This window comes from Elephantulus edwardii, unplaced genomic scaffold, assembly GCF_000299155.1.
Source record: "Elephantulus edwardii isolate Elephantulus edwardi_28Jun2011 unplaced genomic scaffold, EleEdw1.0 scaffold00158, whole genome shotgun sequence".
Classification (NCBI taxonomy): Eukaryota; Metazoa; Chordata; class Mammalia; order Macroscelidea; family Macroscelididae; genus Elephantulus; species Elephantulus edwardii.
In genome coordinates this window covers 186,933-206,457 of record NW_006399908.1, presented here as the reverse complement: position 1 = coordinate 206,457, position 19,525 = coordinate 186,933, and the positions used below count along the sequence as shown (strand labels likewise).

Here is a 19,525-nt window from a genome sequence, read left to right as displayed (position 1 = left end):
CATCTAAGAGATATTTACTCCACTGACTTATGTTCCTTTTTTTTGTTTTGTTTTGAATTTGTGAAAGATGAAGGACGAAAAGGGCATAAAAAGAATATAACAACATTTAGAAATACGAAAATAAAAATAAAAAGACCTACCTTGCTTTTGGATAGACTCCCCCAGCTTCCTAAAGTCTGAATGGTTTTTGAAATAAGAGTCAATGTCCTAATTGTTTGTGGATCCTAAAGAATGTAAAAAGGACACAAAATTCATGATACACTCTGAAGAAACAGAATTTGCATAAAAATTCAATAAAGTAAGTTACAGTTTTCTAAAAATTGTTGCTCAAAATGCTGAATAAAATAGAAAATGTGTTTAAAAATCTAGTTAACGTTGGGCATAACTCACTGGACTATAGAATTAAGAAACGAATTGACTATCCTAAAACAATGGTAATTAATGATGTGTTACTACTATAGAAAATTTTATACACACATATGACAACTGGCGATATTATAAATTGTTTTATACAGTAGGTTAGTATGGCCACTTGGACTGCCTGAAAAATTAAGCTCACTTTTGGAATGCCAATAGCATTAATTTTTTTTCTAACTTAAAGGATAGCTTCCATATTTTCTGTGTTCAACTCACTCTAAGCATATTTAATAATTTATACAAATGCTAAAACAAACTCATTACCATGGAAACAAAGACCTACATTCAGTTTAGGAAATAAAAAGTCAGTACATGAAGATCTTGTAAAAGGGTAAATGATGAGGTCAATTATAAATGGTGTTGTGTGGGCCTATTTGAAAAATCCTTACCACTGGATCAACAGTCAACATGGGGATAGATGGAGAAAAGACTGGCGTTGTCAATAATTTCCTTTATTTAGATCCACAACTGACAGCCATGGTAATAGCAGACAAAAGATTTCTTGTGCTGGGAAAAAGCTGCAGTCAAGGCCCTTTCCAAAGTGTTAAAAGAGCAAGGATACCAGTTCAAAGACTAAGCCATAATTTTTTCCATTGCTTCTTATGCAAATGAAAGTTGGACAATGACTAAAGATGATGGAAGAACAGAGGCTTCTAATAATGCTGTTGAACAACAGTACCGAACAGTCCACGGACAGTCAAAAGAACAAGTCTCTGTCTTAGAGGAAGTATAACAAGGCTGCACCTTAGATGCAAGGATGGTGAAACTTTGTCTCATATACTTTGGGCATGTTGTCAGAAGGACTTGTTCCTGGAGAAAGAGATCATGCTGGGAGAGGAGGAAGATCAGAGAAAGTGAGGAAGGCTTTCACAAGATGGATTGAGACAGTAACTGCACCAAGGGGCTCAAGTGTATTAGAGATGGTGGGACAGCACAGGACAGGACAAGGTTCAGATCTATTGCTCATAAGGTCGCTGAGTTGCAGGCAACTTGGTGACACTTAATGATATACAGCAAAGGGGTACAGATAAAATATAACTGACTAAACAGTGCTCCCCCATAAATCTTTGTTCCCTCCTTCAAAATAAAACATAATTTATATATAAGGAAATGAAAGAAAAAAAATAATCTCAAAATATGGTCTGATGAGTTTTACCCAATGCATAAACATCACATTAGAACACCTTTCTTTGTTTTAGAGATTCCAATAAATAGTGACTTCTATCAAAAGACATGCTCAGGAATATTTATACACTGATGGGCATCAGTTTAAAATAGGCAATGAATGTAAAGGAGAAGGCAAGTCAAGTTATATGGGAAGCTGGAAAATAAAGAATATCCTGGGAGATGATCAGTAAGATACAATGCATGACATGGTTACACATCTAAACGAAAACTATTTAGAAAATATTTCAGCTGAAATAGCCATGATTCCACTATGTCAGTTGTTTTTAGGAGTCGTGAACAGAGTCCAACTCATAGTGACCCTATGAACAATTGATCTGAACATTGTCCTATCCCGTGCCATCTTCACAAGCCCTGACACACTCAAGTCCATTGCTGCAGTCATTGTGTCAACCAACTGGTTGAGGGTCTTCTTCTCCTTCATTACCCCACCCCCCCTTCCAAGTGTGATATCCTTTTCCAAGAAACAAGTTTTCTGAGCAATGTGTCCAAAGTCATCATCATCCTTGCCTCCAAGGAGCACTCTGGCTGCACCTTCTCCAAGATACATCTGTTTGTTCTTTTGGGAGTCAACAGGGCCTTCAGCACTCTTCTCCAACATCACAGTTCAAACACATCATCAATTCTACTTCTGTCATCCTTAGTCGTTGTGCAGCTCTCAAATGCAAGGTTAAGTGACTGAAAAGACCATGGCCTGAATCAGGCACACATTAAACCTCAAAATGACATCGTCTTCAGTAATACGAAGAGGTCCAAGACTACAGATGAAAATTCTCTGCCTCCATAGGAAAGAAAATTCTTACAAATGTACTAGTAAATGGAATTTAAAATGAGTTTTCTCCAAGAGTTCTTTGTTCAAATTTATTTTTAAAACTAGTTTTTTAGGCTATATTGTTATCTGCCATTGTTATGTACTGTCAAGGCAGAAGTAATTAATTGCTGACCATCCAGTGGGTTTTCAGAGGCAGTAAATCTCATGGAAGAAGAAGACAAAGTAATGACAGGCATGGATCAATAGCAAATAATTATATAAAATATGTTTGAATGATTGTATAAACCTCAATGTATATGAACAAAGTAAAATGTACACGAAAGACTGTATAAAACACATAATGTACATGTATGAAATAGTATATATGAATGATTATATGAAAGCCAATAAAAAATTTAAAATTTTCCCAGAGGAGCAGATGGTACATTCATTGTTTGAATGTGGGCTGGCAGTGCAACTCCTTAATATTAAGCTACCAGAGCTCCTGGGGTTTTAGTGTTTCAATTTGGAGAAAGAACAAAACTTGTGTCCAACTTCGGCACATCAGAAGTTTGCTTACATCAATACAGCTCTCACTGTTATTTAGAGCCCTGATGGCATAGACCATAGAGAGCTGAGCTCCTAAATCAAAGGCCATGGATGCCTAATGGAGAGTTGCAATGCCAACCCAAAGGCAGGAGGTTCAAATCTAGCAAGTGCTCCAGAGGAGAAAAATAAGCAATCTCTTCTTTTGCAATTTACAGCTTCTGAAACCTGGTGCACGGTTAGCTGTGAGTCAGTTTCAACTCCATGGCAATGACTTTTGCCTGATTTTTTTACAATCATGCCATTCAGTGAATGCTGATTTCTGCTGTACTACACACAAAAGCTGTTCTAGAAATACCATTTGACCCAGCAATTCCACCACTGGGAATATACCCTAAAGAAATCAGAACTGCCACCCAAACAGACAGATACACACCCATGTTCACTGTGGCTTTGATCACAATAACAAAGAGATGGAAACAACCCAGGCTGTGGTATATTCACAAAATGGAATACTATGTAGCACTGAAAAAGTAACTCATGAAAATATTATACAAAATAAGCGACCCTAGAGGATATTTTAAAATTTCCCAGTCACAATGTGCCATCATAATTTTTCATAGATTACCTTGCCTTTCATAAATGACAATGGCTTTATCTAGTCACCTGACACCTCACATGTATTTATTGAACTCAACTGAGATGCTTCGTTTCTGAACTCATAATAATCTAAGTACATCAATCAGCCTAGTGATGAGAATCTTTTGTTTTCTTGATGTTAAGCTTCAGTCCATATTGAAGCCTGCAGTTCTTGACCTTCTGCAGCAAGTGCTTTAGGTCCTCCTCAGTTTCAGCAAGGAGGGCTGTGTCACTACATAACGCAGATTGTTGATGAGTCTACCTCCAATTCTGATGCCACACTTCTCCTCATAGAGCCCAGCCTCCCAGATAATCTGTTCTGCATAGAGATTGAAAAGGTATGGAGATAGGATACATGCCAGGTGTACACCCTTCCCAGCTATGAAACATTCAATGTTCCCTTGCTCTGTTCTGACAACTGTCTCCTGGTTCAAGTATAGGTTTCGCATAGGCATGATCAAGTGTTCTGGGATTCCCATTCTTCTCAGAGTCAGCCACAGTTTGTTATGATCCACACAGCCTTTGCATAGTCAATGAGACACATTCCTTTGAAAAACATTCATTTGGTACTTCCTGCTTTCAGCCAAGATCCATCTAACATTAGCTACAATATCCCTAGTACCACGACCCTTTTTAAACTCACCCTGCACTTCTGGAAGTTCTCCGCTGATGTGCTGTTTCAGTCATTTTTGGATAATTCTCTGGAGAATCTTGCTTGCATGTGATATTAATGAAACTGATAATTTTCACTTTGTCAGATCACCTTTCTTTGGGATGGGAATATAGATCTCTTCCTGTCAGGTGGTTGTTCTCCAGATTTCTTGGCACAACTTGGTGAGCACATCAAAGGAAGCATCTGTTTGTTGAATATTTCAGTTGGTATACAGTTAATTCCTGGGGCCTTGCTTTTTGCCAATTCTTTCAGAGAAGCTTGAATCACCACAGGCTCTTGCTCATACACTGTTTAATGAAGTTCTTCTGTGTCCACCAATTCCTTTCGGTACAATGAGTCTGTATACTCCTTCCATCTTCTTTTAATACTTTCCAGATCATTTAATATTCTGCCCAAAGCATCCTTAAATATTGCAACTTAATGCTTGAATTTGTTCTTCAGTTACTTGAGCTTAAGAAATGCTGAGCGAGTTCTGCCTTTTTGATTTTCTGACTCCAGCTCTTTGCATATTTCATTGTAATACTTTGTCTTCCTATGCTGCCCTTTGAAATCTTCAGTTCAGTTCCTTAATCTTGATTTCTTCCCTCTGCTTTGGCTTCTCAATGCTCTACTGCTATATTCATAGTCTCTTCTGACATCCATTTTGATCTTTTCTTCCTCCTCTGTCTTTGTAATGACCTTTCGCAGTCTTCCTGGATGGTATTCTTTTTATATCCTCCCATAACTTGTCTGGTCTTGGCTCATTAGTGTTCAAGGCCTCAAACCTGTTCCTGAGATGGTTTTAAAATTCAAGTGGTAATAGGCTCAAGGTCCTATTTTCGTTCCCGTGGATTTTATTTAATTTTCCATAGCTTCAGAAAACTTGAGATATAAACTATCATATCAAGGGCTGGATAGCGGGGGACAGGTGTTGAAGGGAGTAGATGGAAGTAGAAGGGAATGCTGGTGGAGCAGGGAAATAGGTGGCCAAGACACATGTGTCAGGGTGGGGACAAAACTGAAACTATTGATTATTTCTACAATTGGGGAAATATCTTTCAACTGCTCTTTTTCATAAAATGTTTGTGTGTCTGATACCGTTCTAAATCTGAGTATTCTGATTAAGACAGACCAGGAAGAAGGAATGGTCATCCACTTCTGAAATACCATACCTTTGAAAACCCTATGTATAATAAAACACACTTAGACTAGCAGATAGGGCAACTGGAGTGGAGCTTTCAAGTACGGAAACACAAGACAGGAGAAACAGTTGTAAGAAGACACTAGTGATTGGAACATGGAATGTGGGAACCATGAAGGTAGGAAAATTAGATATAATTAAGGAAAAATGGAATGCATAAATATTGACATACTAGGTACTGATGAGATGAAATGGACTGGCATTGGGCATTTTGAGTCAGATGGTCATATATTCTACTGTGCTGAAGACAAAAAGGTCAGTAAAAATGGGGTTGCTTTCATAGTTTAAAAAGTAATTTCTAAAAGAATCTGATTTTGAAAACAATGTATTTGAATTTTGAAAATAAACTAGTATAAAATAAAATAAAAAGTCATTTCTAGATCAGTCTTGAAATACAATATTGTGAGTGACAGGGTAATATCCATACGCATACAAGAAAGCCCAATGAATACCACTAACATTCAGATATATGCACCAAGAACTAGAGCCAAAGAAGTGAAAATAGAAGATTTCTACCAACTTTTTCAGTAAGAGATTGATCGAACATGCAATTAAGATGCATTATTAATAATGGTTGACTGGAATATAAAAGTTGGGAACAGAGAAGAAGGATTAGTAGTTGGAAAACATGGACGTGGTGACAGAAATGAAGCTGGAGATAGAATGATAGAATTCTGCACAAGCAACAATTTATTCATGGCAAATACATTTTATAAGAAACATAAATTTAAAAAAAAGAGAGAAACGTAAATACAGCTATACACATGGATTTCACCTGATCAGACTGATTACATCTGTGAAAGAACCTCTGGAGAAGCTGTGAAAACCAGACCAGGAGCTGACCATGGAACAGACCACCAACTACTCATATGCAAGGTCAAGCTGAAGCAAGGTCTGTCCTGGAGAGATTAAAAGCAGGCAACTCTTTGAAGGCAAGGATTTTGAAGCACCTTTTTATATACTTTTGGTATGTTGCCAGGAGGGACCAGTCTGGAGATGGACATCATTCTTGGAAGAATGGAGGGTCAGTGCAGGAGAGGAAGACTGTGGATGAGATGGATTGACAAACACGGTAACTGGCATTAGGGACAGGTATGTTAGAGACAGTGAGACTGGCTCAAGATTCAGGGCTATTGCTCATAGGGTTGCCATGAGTAACAGCTGATTCAATGGTACACAATAAAAAACAAAATACAGAGTTTTTAGTTGGAAGAACTTTATTGTAATGTCTGTTGTGGCTAGGTGTTATCAAAACAACCACAACTCATAGCAACCCTATGAATAATGGGTCTGAAACTGGCCCTATCCTGTGCTATCCTCCTCGTCTCTGCTATACTTTAGACTGTTACAGTCATTATGTCTATCCATCTTGCTGAGGATCTTCCTCTCTAATGCAGACCAGACTACCTTTTTGACTGTGTCATCTTTTTCCAATGACTGGTTCCTCCTGACAGCATGCCCAAAGTATGTGAGATGAAGTTTCACCATCCTTGCCTCCAAGGGAGCACCCTGGTTGCACTTACTCCAGGACAAATCTGTTTGTTCTTTTGGCAGTCCATGAAATATTCAGTACTCTTCTCCAATCACAGTTCAAGGCATTGATTCTTTTTCTGTCATCCTTATTTACTGTCCAACCTTCAGATGCACACAAAGTAACTGAAAAGACCATGGATTGGATTAGGTGCACCTCAGACTTTAAATTGATATCATTGCTCTTAAACACCCTGGAGATCTTCCCAGTGCAACACATCTTGTGACTTCTCGACTGTTGCTGCTGTTGTTCATGGGTGTTGACTTTGGATCCAAGTAGGAAGAAATCGTTGAGAACCTCAATCCTTTCTCCATTTATCATAATGTTGTCTACTGGTCCAGTCCCGAGGTTTTCTGTTTTCCTGATGTTGAGCTGTAAACCATATTGAAGGCTTTGATCTGCTGCAGTAGGTGTTTCAATTCTTTTACTTTAGCAAGCAAGGTTTTGTCAACTGCATAAAACAGTTTGTTAATAAGTCTTCCTCCAATCCTAGTGCAGTATTCTTTTTCAAATATTTCATCTTCCCAAATGATTTGCTCAGGAACAGCCTGAATAGGTATGGACAAAGGATACAATGCTGATGTACACCTTACTTGATTTTAAACCATTAAGCGTTCTCATTGCTGTATTTGTACAATGGCTTCTTCAACTAGGTCAATGTTTTGCATGAGCATGATTAAGTGTTCTGGTACTCCCATTCTTCTCAATGGTAGCCATAATTTGTTAGGTTCCATATAGTCAAATGCCTCTGCACAGTCAATAAAACACAAGAACACATCTTTTTTATATTCTCTGTTTCAGCCAAGATCCATCTGACACTAACAATGATAGCGCTGGTGCCATGGCCTTTTCTACATCCAGCTTGAATTTCTGGAAGTTTATATTCTAGTCTAGCAATTTTTGCACCATCTTCAGTAAGATTTTACTTGCATGTGATATTAATGACTTTGATAATTTTCATATTCTGCTGGATCACCTTTTTTTGGAAATGGGATCTCTTCTAGTCAGTTGGCCAGGCAGACATCTTGCAAATTTTTCTGCATGAACTGGTGATCATGTTTGTTAAAACATGTCAACTGGTATCCCATAAATTCCTAGGGCCTTCTTTTTCACAAACGTCTTCAGTGAAACTTGAACTTTGTCCATTACTATCAATTCCTGATCATATGCTACTTACTCAAATGGTTCTGTGTCAGCCAGTTCTATTTGATAGAGTGATTCTGTGTATAGTGACGTTAGCCCCACTACAGTGCTTGAGGCTGCTGCTGCGGTGCGGATGGCATTTGTGCACTTGCTCCTTTTTTTCATTTGCTTTAAGGGGTCCAACACTTATCTGCCAATTTGTTGCACTTGGGGGGAAGTGACTTGCATGTTTCTGCTTCTTTTATAACTTACAAATGTATATGCTTGCTTGTTTATCCTTAGCTCTTGTGAGCCCAGCTCACAACTTGTCTGTCAGTTTACTGTACCAAAGTGACATGTAGGTTTCTGTGACGCTGGAAGCTATGTAACTAGGATTTCAAATACTAGGTGGTTCGTGCATGGTGGACAGGTTTTAGTGGAGTTTCCAGATTAAGACAGAGTAAGAAGCAGAATTAGCTACACCCTTCTGAAATAATAGCCCTTTGAAAACCCTACAAACAATAGAAGAACATCTACTATAGGGATATGTAAATTCAAGTAGAAATATACAGCAGGGTCACAAATAGGAGTTTTGTTTATGTCCAGAATACTGCCACCAATACATCACTGCTTAAGAGTGTGCTACACTTTCAGCAACTCAGTCACAGGCAGGACAGCACCGTTACACAAAAGGACATGGGCCCACTCTCTGCCACGGCTAATTCCTATTAGTGCTTATAAAGCTAAATGAATAATAAATCACACAGAGCTTCCGTGAGGAGGAATGGTCACTCAGAGACTGGATTAACTACCAAATTCATGTGTGCCTTCTCTACACTACACTACTCACTGAGCAACATTTCTAGGTTGCATCTGCTTAGGGAAAGGAGTCTCTTCAGTGCTGAATACTGCATTTGGGATGTTTTAGGAATTCAGACATTTGTCAAAGAGGTAGTAAAGGACAAAAATCCCATTCTAATACGGTTCTTCTCAACCAGTCTGTAATTTCCAATACAGGTTCTTGACAATGATTCCTCACATTGTCAAGCAGGGCCAAATCAAAGTTACTGTATGATGATGATTATGATGTACCTGGAAATTTATAGCAGAATTTACCTTCTGAGGCTACTGAGAAGGTGAGTTAAAACATACACAAAAGGTCAAGTCAGAACAAATACTGGATATACTATGAGCTATCAGAAAGGTCTCCTGAAAGAAATGCAGCCAAAATGCCCCTTACAAGGGAGAATGGTGAGACTCTGTCTTGCATACTTTCAGCACATTATCACAGGAACCGATCTCTAAAGAAGAACATCAGGCTTAGAAAATGAGAGTTAGCAAAAAATAAATGTAAAAAGAGGAAGACCCTCTGTGCCACAAAAAGGCACAACGGCTGCCAACAACATGCAAGCCTGACAATGACTGTGAGGATGACGCAGGACTGGGCCAGTTTTGTTCTCTTGCATGCAGGCATGATAGGAACGTGAACAGACTTGTTAACAACACTAGATAAAAGGAGTCCTGGTGACCCAATAACTTAAGCCCTTGCCTGTTGATCAATGGTTCAACACCACCAGCAGCTCCACAGGAGAAAAGACCAAGCTCTGCTCAAGGGAAAGTTCCAGAACAGGGAGCACTATGGGACAGAGCTCCTCTGTCCTGAGGGGTTGCTGTGAACAGAAAATGACTCAACAGCACACAACAACCACAAGTTACCACCAGGTCTGGTCTGACATCGAGATATGAAAGAAAGGTTTATTGTTATGTTTAATTACATAAATAGGCAAGTTGGAGCCATGAGATAAGAGCATAAAATGTGGAACAAAAAAGTCAGAGTCAGTAAAAATTTATTGTATTAGAAATAATAAAGAACTTAAAAACATTAAGAAATAAACATGCAAACCTATACAGTTCATTGGATTTAGGAATAAAGTGGGACTTCTGAACAAAAATATTATATGCTTTAAAAAAAATACACTTAAAATTTCATATCTTTAACACCACTTGGGGGGCATGATGGTAAAACTACAGAATTATCAAATGAATTATATTCTAATAAAATTATCTATACCTTTCAGAAATGCGTTTTTTAAAACTTCTGTGTTGGCTAAACTTAGCTACAAGATTAAGCTACTTTAGCATAGTCAAGAAAGTACATTCTCCTTAAAAAAACAAAACTCATGCAACAATGAATGAGGAAAATCCAAGTTTTCTGTACACTTTGTTAAAATCACATTTTTTTTAAAAAGGGGGAAAAACCCCAAACTCAACCTATAGCTTCTTGAAAACAACTCCAAAACCTTATGTTACATGAATTGATAAACATATTAAACACAACAGCAGAGAGAAAAGCCCAAGCTTCAACTATTGTGAATACTTTTGGCACTTTTAACAATACCAACATCGAAAAATATAGACTTTTCAGCTTTACCTGATTGAAATGGTTCACATACACAAAAAGCCTAGTAAATTTAAAAATAAATTCGAAGGAAATAAAGCCAAGTGAATTTGTGCTTATTATCCTAGCTTTTCTTCATTTTCATAAAAAAAAATGGAATAAAACTTTGAGAAGAACACTTACTGGATGATGAGGTCGCAAATGAAAAGTATGAGGTGATACTACAGCTACAGCAAAGAAACGAAGAAATACAAAGCTGCTCACAGCAGAGTACTGAACATGAGGGTCATCTGCAGGAAAACAATGGCAAGATGTCATGCACAAAACCATGGAACAGAAAAAAAAGATGATAAAGAAAAAACAAACAAACATAAAACAAACCAACACTGGGAAATCATAAAAACTAAAGTGGAGACCAATAAAACTTGTCCAGTAAGGATTAAGTTGATGAATTATACTAATGATTAGGACTAAATAAATCAATCACATGACTACCAAAAAAATGAAGAAATAAATGACAGGCAAAGAAAGCAGAATTTTTAGAATTAATTTGAAATATCCTTTGTCTCATCTTTAAAACACCCTGTAAATTATTGTAGCTACGTGCTGCTGAGTCAGAACTAACTCATAGCTGACCTTCCAGTGGGTTTGTGGAAGAAAACTGTCTATCTTTCTCCTCCAGTGCAGTTGGTGGACTCAAATCTGGCTCTGGCTTGGCACATCTCCTTACCCACTATCCACCAGAACACCTTTGGGTCTAATAACAAAAATAAAAGTAGAAGCTAGAGCCACCTAGTGGTAATAACCAAACTTCTCAGAAGACTGTTTATAACCTTTGGCTATTATTCCAATTTTTCTCTCAAAAATGTTGGTTTTAGCAAAGTCTGGGCAATAAAAATTATTAGAAATCCCTAGTTTCAAAAAAAAAAACTATAGTGCAAAAGAAATCTACAGATAACATACAGACTATTTGTGCCTTTGAACTCAGTCAAGATCTTTGATCTTAGATCTTACAACTGCTTAATCCCAAAATCAGACAGTGAGAAAAAGAATTTCTGGATCTGGTGTGAGTTTTAACTCTTACCAGTCACTCACTATGTGACAACTGACTAATCATTTAATCTGTAGGTTTAATAATACTTGTTTCAAATCCTCAATTTCCCCAAGAAAATGAAAAGATCTTTTGCTAACAAAACACTGAATACTGAACTCCAAGGATCAAAGTGGAGTTAAAGAGATACATATCTGCATTTATAGAATAAAAACCCGTAAAATGTGTTTTAGATCATTTATGTAAGCAAGAATTATATGGCTCACATCTATTTAAGGCCCAGATCACTGGGAGACCTATCAGTAGCATGTGCTTTGGGCCTTGCTTGCCTGCTGGTCATTTACTTATCTTCTCTAAACCTTTCCTTTCATTATCTAATTGATGGGAGCAGGAATAACCCCACTTGGTGCTGGGAAGATGAGAAGAGATTCAGGCGGGCTAGCAAAGTTCTTGCTTGCTGACATATTCAATAGTTATCATGGTGGAACTCTTAAAAAGGTGTGATTCCAAGCAGCATTCCTTCTTTCCATGTGTTTATGTTTCTATTCCCTTTATTTTTGTTACCAAGACTACATTTAGTATAATTGTTTGAAGTTAACTGTTTATGACTTTTGCTATATTAACAACAATATAAATCTAGGTTTGTATTTATCTATGTTAACTAGACAGCTTGCCCCCATCACTTCAGAACAGAGTAAATTTTAAATAACCGTGTAATATGCATGCATGCATATACACATATACACACACAGTCTCTTAAGAGAACATAACGAAATAGCACAATCTTTCCAGACTTACAGCTTCATATCTAATACTCAACTCAATGTCATCATGTCAGAACCAACTCATACCTGACCCTCAAGGAAGTTTTCAGAGGCTGTAAGTCACATGGGAGGAGACTGCCCACTTTTCTCCTTCAGAGCAGATGATGGACTTGAACTGCCAGAGAGGCACTGCCTATGGGTTACCAGTGCCATTTCCTACTCACTACACCGTCAGAGCTCGTACAACTTCACAAAGCTCTGCAAAACTGATTCAATAAGGGCGTGCCTTACCCATTCAGCCCTACCCCACTGGTCCCAGTCATAGAGATCTAGAAAATTTATTTCCATATCACAGAAATCTTAAAATGGAAAAAAAAAAGCCAAAACTACTGGGGTTTGTAAATAAAAAAATCCAATTCCAACTACTGATAATCAGCAAGAGTTGACTATTAACTTTACAAAATGTTTTAAGCAAAGCCTTGACACAGTTGTTATCATTATAAAATTAAGCATAACAGTTAATGACATACCACAATTCTATATAAATTACAACAGAGATGTTTATAAGATCTTCTGCAATTGCTTCTCACCACCAACACTTTAGCATTCTCAAACTGTTGGGCAGTTTGAGAAAACCTAGTCAAGGAAATGGAATGAAGGATTCTGACTGTATGAATGCATTAACAGTGAATGTACTTGGTAAAAGTAATGAAGATACATTTTCAGTGTATTCAAAAATCTGCTAAGGATGTGTGTGGCTTTAAATGTTTACTTATCTACTGCCAGCCTTTAAGAAAACCAAAGATTGGATTTCTAAATCATAAACATTTCACACAAACCAAACACCTAGGAAGATTTGGAAAAGGGAATGGCATGTTTTAGTAATATAGAGCACTTACTAGGAAATCGCTCGGTCGCCATCTGCCGTAGAGAATAAAAGGTATCGCACATTACAGTGGGGCAGCTCATACTGGATTTTACAATTGTGCTGAATAACTTATCTACGTAGTAGCGAAGATTCTCCTATAAGATTTTAAAAAGGTAAACAATAAGATTCTCCAATACTCTTTAAAAAATAGGCAATGAAAATAATCACAAGATTATTAGAAAGTTCCTAGTTAGGATTCTAAACTCATGCTTCTTTCTGAAAACTATGACAGATAAATGACAATTTATATTCTGATCTAATTTTATAAGTCAAGTTGAATGTATGTGAGAAACTTTCTAAGAAGTAACAGACAGTAAAATGATCCAAAGGACAGTCAGAGAAATAACCTGGATAGACAAGCATAAGGACAATAAGACACTGTTGTCTACTCTAATGATTGTGACCTTGACACAATCATTATTTTTGAATTACAGACCACTAAAAGAATTAACTAACCAAGTTACTGTGGTACTTGATTAGTTTGACCCCAAAGGAATGGCCAGAATTAGAAATGAAATGAATAGAGCTCTAATTTACTATTATTATTATTAGAGCCGTAAGAGATACTAATTAAAAATAATAACTATAAAATGGAGTTCAACAGAAAAATTAAACATTCTAAAACCTAGCTGTGCTGTAATCAATCCTGCTATTACTACACCATCACGTCAAGAGGAAACAGCCTGGCTTCCCTCCATATAGCATTAATACAAAGCAAGTGGGAAACAAAAAAAATCATTAAGAATAATCTAATAGGTTGCTATAAAAGATAACAAAGACATACTTTATTATTTTCTACATTATCTCCCTCTTTCAATTTAATAGGATCAATTTCACAGGACTTGGAAGATTCGCATATCTGAAAAGAAAGAAATTTTTCAGTTAATACTTTTTCCTAATTGGGCCAAATGAAAAGAACTATTTTCTAATAGCAAAAAAAGCTAATCTAAGTATTAAAATGATAAATATTACCAATTTTGCAATATTGCAAGAGAAATCTGTAAAAATATCATAAACACCAAGTATACAAATCTAGTAGTGAAGAAATAATTACTTCAGTTACTCTATAATGTACACTTTTTTCTGTTGACAGAAAGGCCAATTATTTATTGCATTCTGAAGTATTCAGCTTCATTATTCCAGAAACACATGAACGTATAAATAATTCTCACCAACCACAAAACCCTCATTATCAGAAGTATATTCTGTACCTCATCTAGAATAGGTTTCAAGGTTACTTTCAGGTAGTGCCTTCCCACGATTTTCATCATCTCATCCAGACATCGGGTAGCCAAGGAATTTCCTCTGAAAATTGTGTTTGCTTCTCTGAAATAGAAACAGAAATAAAGTGAAACTAGGCATAGAACAAAGATGATAAAACGAATACATTCGCTTTGGGCATTTAAAAAATTTTTATTTTATTACTCACTTTAAACCATGACATTATGCTTTTTAAATTTTTTAAAAATTATACTAGTTTATTTATAAATTTAAAAGACATTGTTTTCCCAAACAGATTCTTCCAATTTCCCTCATTCACCCACCCATCAAATTACAACTCCATGATTAATAGCCCCCTGCCCCTGACATTATGGTTTAAAAATTTATCAAAATGTAAGAAAAGGTAAAAACAAAAAAGGAAACCAATATGGTTAAATATCTGGGATGCTTATTGTAGTTGTTAAGTGCCATCGAGTCAAGTATGACTCACAGTAACGCTAGGAACAGCCAATCTGAAACGTGCCCTATCCTGTGCCATCCTCAGCATCTCTGAGACACTAGAACCCACTGCTGAAGTCACAGTGTCAATCCATCTCCAATTATTAATGGCTGTTCGCAGCTGTTTCTCCCAATTTGGAGTGACTTTCCACATTTCTCTGTTCATAGGGTTTTTGAAGGCCCATTCTTTTGGAAGTGGATGGTCAGTCGTTCTTCCTGGTCTAGTCTTGAAAGTCTGTCCTAATTTAGAGGCTCTGCTGCAACCTCTCCACCATGGGTGACTTTTCTGATACCTGAGACACTGCACTGATCCCAGCATTACCCCAAAGTCAACCCATACAGCAGACTCACAGACAAGTACTGTACCAATGGAAACAAACAATAACACTCAATCGTATAGGGTACAGAAAAAGGGAACATTCTATTGATGGCCTCTTTATAGACTTCTCTCATTCAAAAAGAGTTTCTTCCACCATCCCCTTATAATTCCTGGTACTTGTAGGCAGAGTTAAAGAGTGAGGTCAAAGTCAATGATAGCCACCTTCTTAGCAAATGTTTACTAGACCTCTGCTATTCCTTCCCAAAGGCCCCAAACCAAACACCAAACCCATTGCCCTGGTCACGTCAATGCACAGCAACCCTACAGGACAGAGAACTATCCCATAGAGCTTCCAATGCTGGGAGTGAAGTATGTGTACATATGTGTTAGTTACTACCCAAGAAGTTAGTCTGAGTCCACTCAATGGCATTGTGTTAATCATGGGGTTGCACAATTCGATGGGTAGGAGGGTGAAGGAAATGGGTGAAGGATCCTGCATGGAAAAACAATGTATTTGAACTTTGTAAATAAACAGTATGAAATAAAAATGAAAATTAAAAAAAAAAGAAAGACAGGGTTAGTGATTTACTTCTGCAAGTTTACAGCCACTGAGAACTCCATAGGGTCTGATATATGTGAACCACCACGAATCAAAACTAAATCAACAGATAGGGGTTTGGTGTATGTAATTAATTGTTCTGTACTGCATGGAGGGTGGGAATCCACCTAATTGCTTTATTTTTATGCCACATTTGTATGCATCAGAGTGGGAGGTAATGGATATGGAAAAGAAAAACCTGCTGACCGGCTGTTTTGTGACACAGGTATGAAACACAATGTGAATGAAGAATAGTGTGAAAGACAATGTAAACAAACTTTGTAAACAAAGCAATGTTGTAGCTGTTGTTGTGTACCACAGCATCAGAACCGACCCACAGCTGACCCTCTAGTGAATTTTCAGAGGCAGTGAATCACATGAGAGAAGACTGACCTTCCTTCTCCCGAGGAGCAGTTGGTGGACTTGAACCATGTGCCTTCGGAATTGAAGCACAGCTTGTTGCCACTGGGACACCAGAGCTCCCTTAACATGTTGCCGCACACTTTTAAACTGACGACGGTGCTTAGAAACACATTTAGCCGTCATTTGCGGCAACGTGTTAAACAAAGCAATATAGAATAAAAATTAAAAAAAAAAAAATCTTCACTGTGTTAAAGAAAACCCACCACATTAATTGTTACCTATAATGGTGGCAGACATTGTTCACAATTTAAAGTACTGCCTTTCAGAACTTGCTAACCAATATTCATGCACTGTCAACTCAAAGACACATGGTTAAAAATCTGTCAGCTCCAGCAGAGAGAGGTGAGTAATCACCTCCTATGTCATTAACTGCCTCTGAAAACCTGCCGAGGGTCAGCTGAGTCGTTTCCAATTCAATGTTACACAACAAGACACAGTTAGCTGGAAATTCTGGTGGCCTAGTGGTAAGGAATTGTGCATTCAATTCAAAGGTCCATAGACTGAATCCAGTTGCTTTGTGAAAGACCGATGGGCAACCTCCTTCCATGTGATTTCCAACTTCTGACAACTCAACGGAGGGTCAGTTATGAACAGGCTCTAATGTGAAGACACATAATGAGAACATAAAGTAAAGCTTACCTCAATACAAAACAATGAAGAGTAAAAAGGCAATTTGACAAGCTCAAGTTCAACATCACATAATTAACCTTTAGTAAGATAGAACTCTTACTGTGTATCCTTCAAGTCTAATGCAGCCACTGCAGTGGCGAAAGGAACAAGTTTATCATGGTGCAGCAGCAGTCGGACCAGTGGCAAAACAGCCTCATTTTTATCTCGACATATTTCACTCAAAATGTAAGCAGCAGAGGCAGATATGGGCTAGAATACATAAAGATGGGAATAGGCACAAAATCAAGATTAATTTTCATGGTTCATAATGAAAGTTCTAATCATCTGTAACCTTAAAAGTGATTCACATAAGCTAGTTAACTTTATTGTAGCAAATGCTACTTAATTTTCTAGTATAGATGAAATGTGGAGCAGGAAGAGGAATCATAGTATTCAGGCTCAGAGAAATAAAATATTTTATCTATTGACTTAATGATTTAATGATATTTTATCTATTGATTTAATTGATTTTATCTATTGATTTTCTGAAATCTTTCATTTTAACATTTTTTTTCTTCCTTTTTCTTTTTTTTTCCCTTGTTGTGTACTGTTATGCATCAGAGAGTTGGACAATGACCAAGGAGGATAGAAGGAGAATTGATGCCTTTGAGCTGTGGTGCTGGAGAAGAGTATTGAGAATACCATGGACTGCTGGGAAAACAAACAGATTCATCCTGGAAAGGGTTAAACCAGATGGCTCTTTGGAGGCAAGGATTCTGAGGCTCCATCTAACATACTTTGGACATGTTGTGAGGAGAGACCGGTCTTGGAGAAGGACAGCATGCTTTGGGAGGGTGGAGGGACAGCGCAGGAGGGGAAGCCCCTCTATGAGGTGGATTGATTCAGTGACTGGGATAATCGGGATGGGAGTGTCAGAGACAGTGCGACTGGCACAGGACAGAGCAGAGTTTAGGGCTGTTGTACACAGGGTCGCTATGAGTCACAAGCGACTCGACAGCACATAACAACAACAACAACAACTGCCGAATCGGATCTGACTGGCATAGGAGGAGACTGCCCCTCCTTCTCCAGTGGAGCATCTAGTGGATTCAAACTATGCGTCTTTGTTATTCCCGCACAGCTTCTTGCCACTAGGCCACCAGAGCTCCTCATTTTAATATTCTTAAAGTACCTGTACATCTGGTGATTTTAGCAGCAAAGTTTTCAAAGGTCCATAATACTCAGAAGGAAGCACACAGTCTTCTGTGTAGCATATATTTAACCGAAGAGACCCCAAGTCATCAGTTTTGGAAGACTTATTTCCATTGTCTTTTGGTTGCAGTAAGTACCTAAATAAAAAAAAAAAAAAGCAATTACTAGCTTGTGGTGTTAATGAGTATCTAAGCTACAGAGGCAAATAAACAGCCAACCACATTACAAAAATCAACCCAAAGAAGTCAATCAGAAAGGTCAACTTAGTCATTAGGTTTAAGGATCTTCCTGAGCCACAGAATATTCACCTAAAGAGAATGAATACAGATGGGAGTCAGATGTTCTATGTATAATATAATCATATTTAGGAAAAATAGAGCTAAAATGGCCTAGAAACGAGAAGCTGAGCTGTAATCCTCAAGGTACATGGTTCAAGGCCACCAGCTGCTTTTGGGAGAAAGATGGGCAATCTCCTCCGTGTGATTAACTGCCTCTGAAAAACCCACGGGAGGGTCAGCTCCAACTCTACGGTATACAACAACAGTAACAACATAACTAAGGTAAAAATAATGGAGTCAAAGTGGTTAATAAAAAGTTTTACTAGTCTTTTGGATTGTTGTTGTTTGTTGTTGATTGCCGTCAAGTCAAGCAAGACTCATAGCCCTCTGAACAAATGACCGCCTTTCCATAACTGTCATCATTTCACCAAGTTTATTGAGTTTCTATAGGCATGTGGTTTAGGAAGTGGATGCCACTCCTGCTTCCAAACCTGTTTTACAACTGGGAGCTCCACCAAACACAGACCACATTGGGAAGCCATTTTTGATATGATTTTATCATATTTGATACCCCAATGGCACAAGATTCAGCATCACAGCAACCCAAGTTACTTCATACTGCACATTGACAAAGAATGATGTACAAAGTGGAAGAGTGTTCCTCCAAATATAACAGCACTAGTTTTACTTAGCAGTGATTAAGTGTTGTCAAATAGAATACAACTGAGAGTAGATTAGGAAAATATTAAAGACTTAAAATCCAGTGTACATAAAAAATAAATTTTTACCAATTATTTTCTTTTCTTAAAATAGTTACAATAGATGAAACTACAAAAAGGTATATACTATTAGGTACTGTCAAAGAGGATTTTCTCAGTTGCCAGAACTTTTCACCACATACTGCTGGACAGGTATGAACGAATCTGTGGGTTAGAAGCTGACAGTTTAACCAACAAGAAGATAGTTTTGTTTTAAGTAAATCCTACATGCAAATATTAAAAATGTTAAAAATGGAAGATCTGTATTTATAAAGACATTTATCTTTACTAACAGAAGATTCCAAAAGGCAGCACGGAATGACAAAGCAAATACTACAATGAAATGTGCGAGGAGCTAGAGTCGGAAAATCAAAAGGACCGAACTTGTTCAGCATTTCTTAAGCTCAAGGAACTGAAGAACAAA

The 19,525-nt window shown here is 37.5% G+C and overlaps 1 protein-coding gene across 3 annotated transcripts in view; it reads right to left on the bottom strand.

The window, feature by feature from the left end:
• RASA2 (RAS p21 protein activator 2) overlaps positions 1–19,525 on the bottom strand; it is a 170,619-nt gene that overhangs the window by 27,645 nt on the left and 123,449 nt on the right. For all 3 annotated transcript variants that reach the window (XM_006895097.1, XM_006895098.1, XM_006895096.1), the window contains exons 10-16: positions 18,046–18,202; positions 16,975–17,123; positions 14,397–14,511; positions 13,970–14,044; positions 13,157–13,280; positions 10,626–10,732; positions 141–224 (exon numbers count right to left, since the gene is read on the bottom strand). In XM_006895097.1, coding sequence (XP_006895159.1) covers positions 141–224; positions 10,626–10,732; positions 13,157–13,280; positions 13,970–14,044; positions 14,397–14,511; positions 16,975–17,123; positions 18,046–18,202 — 811 coding nt within the window. The remainder of the gene's footprint in view (positions 1–140; positions 225–10,625; positions 10,733–13,156; positions 13,281–13,969; positions 14,045–14,396; positions 14,512–16,974; positions 17,124–18,045; positions 18,203–19,525) is intronic.